This window comes from Apteryx rowi, unplaced genomic scaffold, assembly GCF_003343035.1.
Source record: "Apteryx rowi isolate R43461 unplaced genomic scaffold, aptRow1 scaffold_26, whole genome shotgun sequence".
Classification (NCBI taxonomy): domain Eukaryota; kingdom Metazoa; phylum Chordata; class Aves; order Apterygiformes; family Apterygidae; genus Apteryx; species Apteryx rowi.
In genome coordinates, this window is record NW_020448974.1 from 4,502,857 (window position 1) to 4,503,350 (window position 494).

At 79.6% G+C, this 494-nt stretch overlaps 1 protein-coding gene across 1 annotated transcript in view; it reads right to left on the reverse strand.

Moving 5' to 3' along the window:
* TOM1L1 (target of myb1 like 1 membrane trafficking protein) overlaps positions 1-196 on the reverse strand; it is a 25,682-nt gene extending 25,486 nt beyond the window's left edge. The window contains exon 1 of the mRNA XM_026067518.1: positions 139-196. Coding sequence (XP_025923303.1) covers positions 139-196 — 58 coding nt within the window. The remainder of the gene's footprint in view (positions 1-138) is intronic.
* Positions 197-494: the final 298 nt, after the last annotated feature.

Consider the following 494-nt stretch of genomic DNA (forward strand, 5'->3'; position numbering starts at 1 on the left):
CCGGCTCCCCTCAGCGCCCCCGGGGGAAGGGCGGGAAGCGGCGCCCTCCGGCTCCCCTCAGCGCCCCCGGGGGAAGGGCGGGAAGCGGCGCCCCCCGGCTCCCCTCAGCGCCCGGGCCGTCGCCCCCCGGCTACTCACCGACCAGGCGCCCCACGGCGGTGCCGAAAGGGTCCTTCGGGGCTTTCCCGAAAGCCATGGCCGCCGCCGCCGGCGAGGGTCGCGCTGCCTCCCCCGGCTCCGCGCCTCAGGAGCGGCCGCCCCGCGGCGGATCCGGCCGCCCCGCTGACCGCTCCCTTCCTGCCTCCGGGGAGGAGCCGCCGCCAGGTACCGCGGCGGCTCCGCGCTGCCGATCACGTGCGGCAGCGGAGCGGGCCGGGCCGGGCCGGGCCGGGCGGAGCCCACCCCGTCCCCGTCCCCGTCCCCGCTCCGCCTGCCCCGGGAGAGCCGCAACCGCCAGGAACTCGGCTTATGCGAGGTAAAAGTGCCCGAAACAG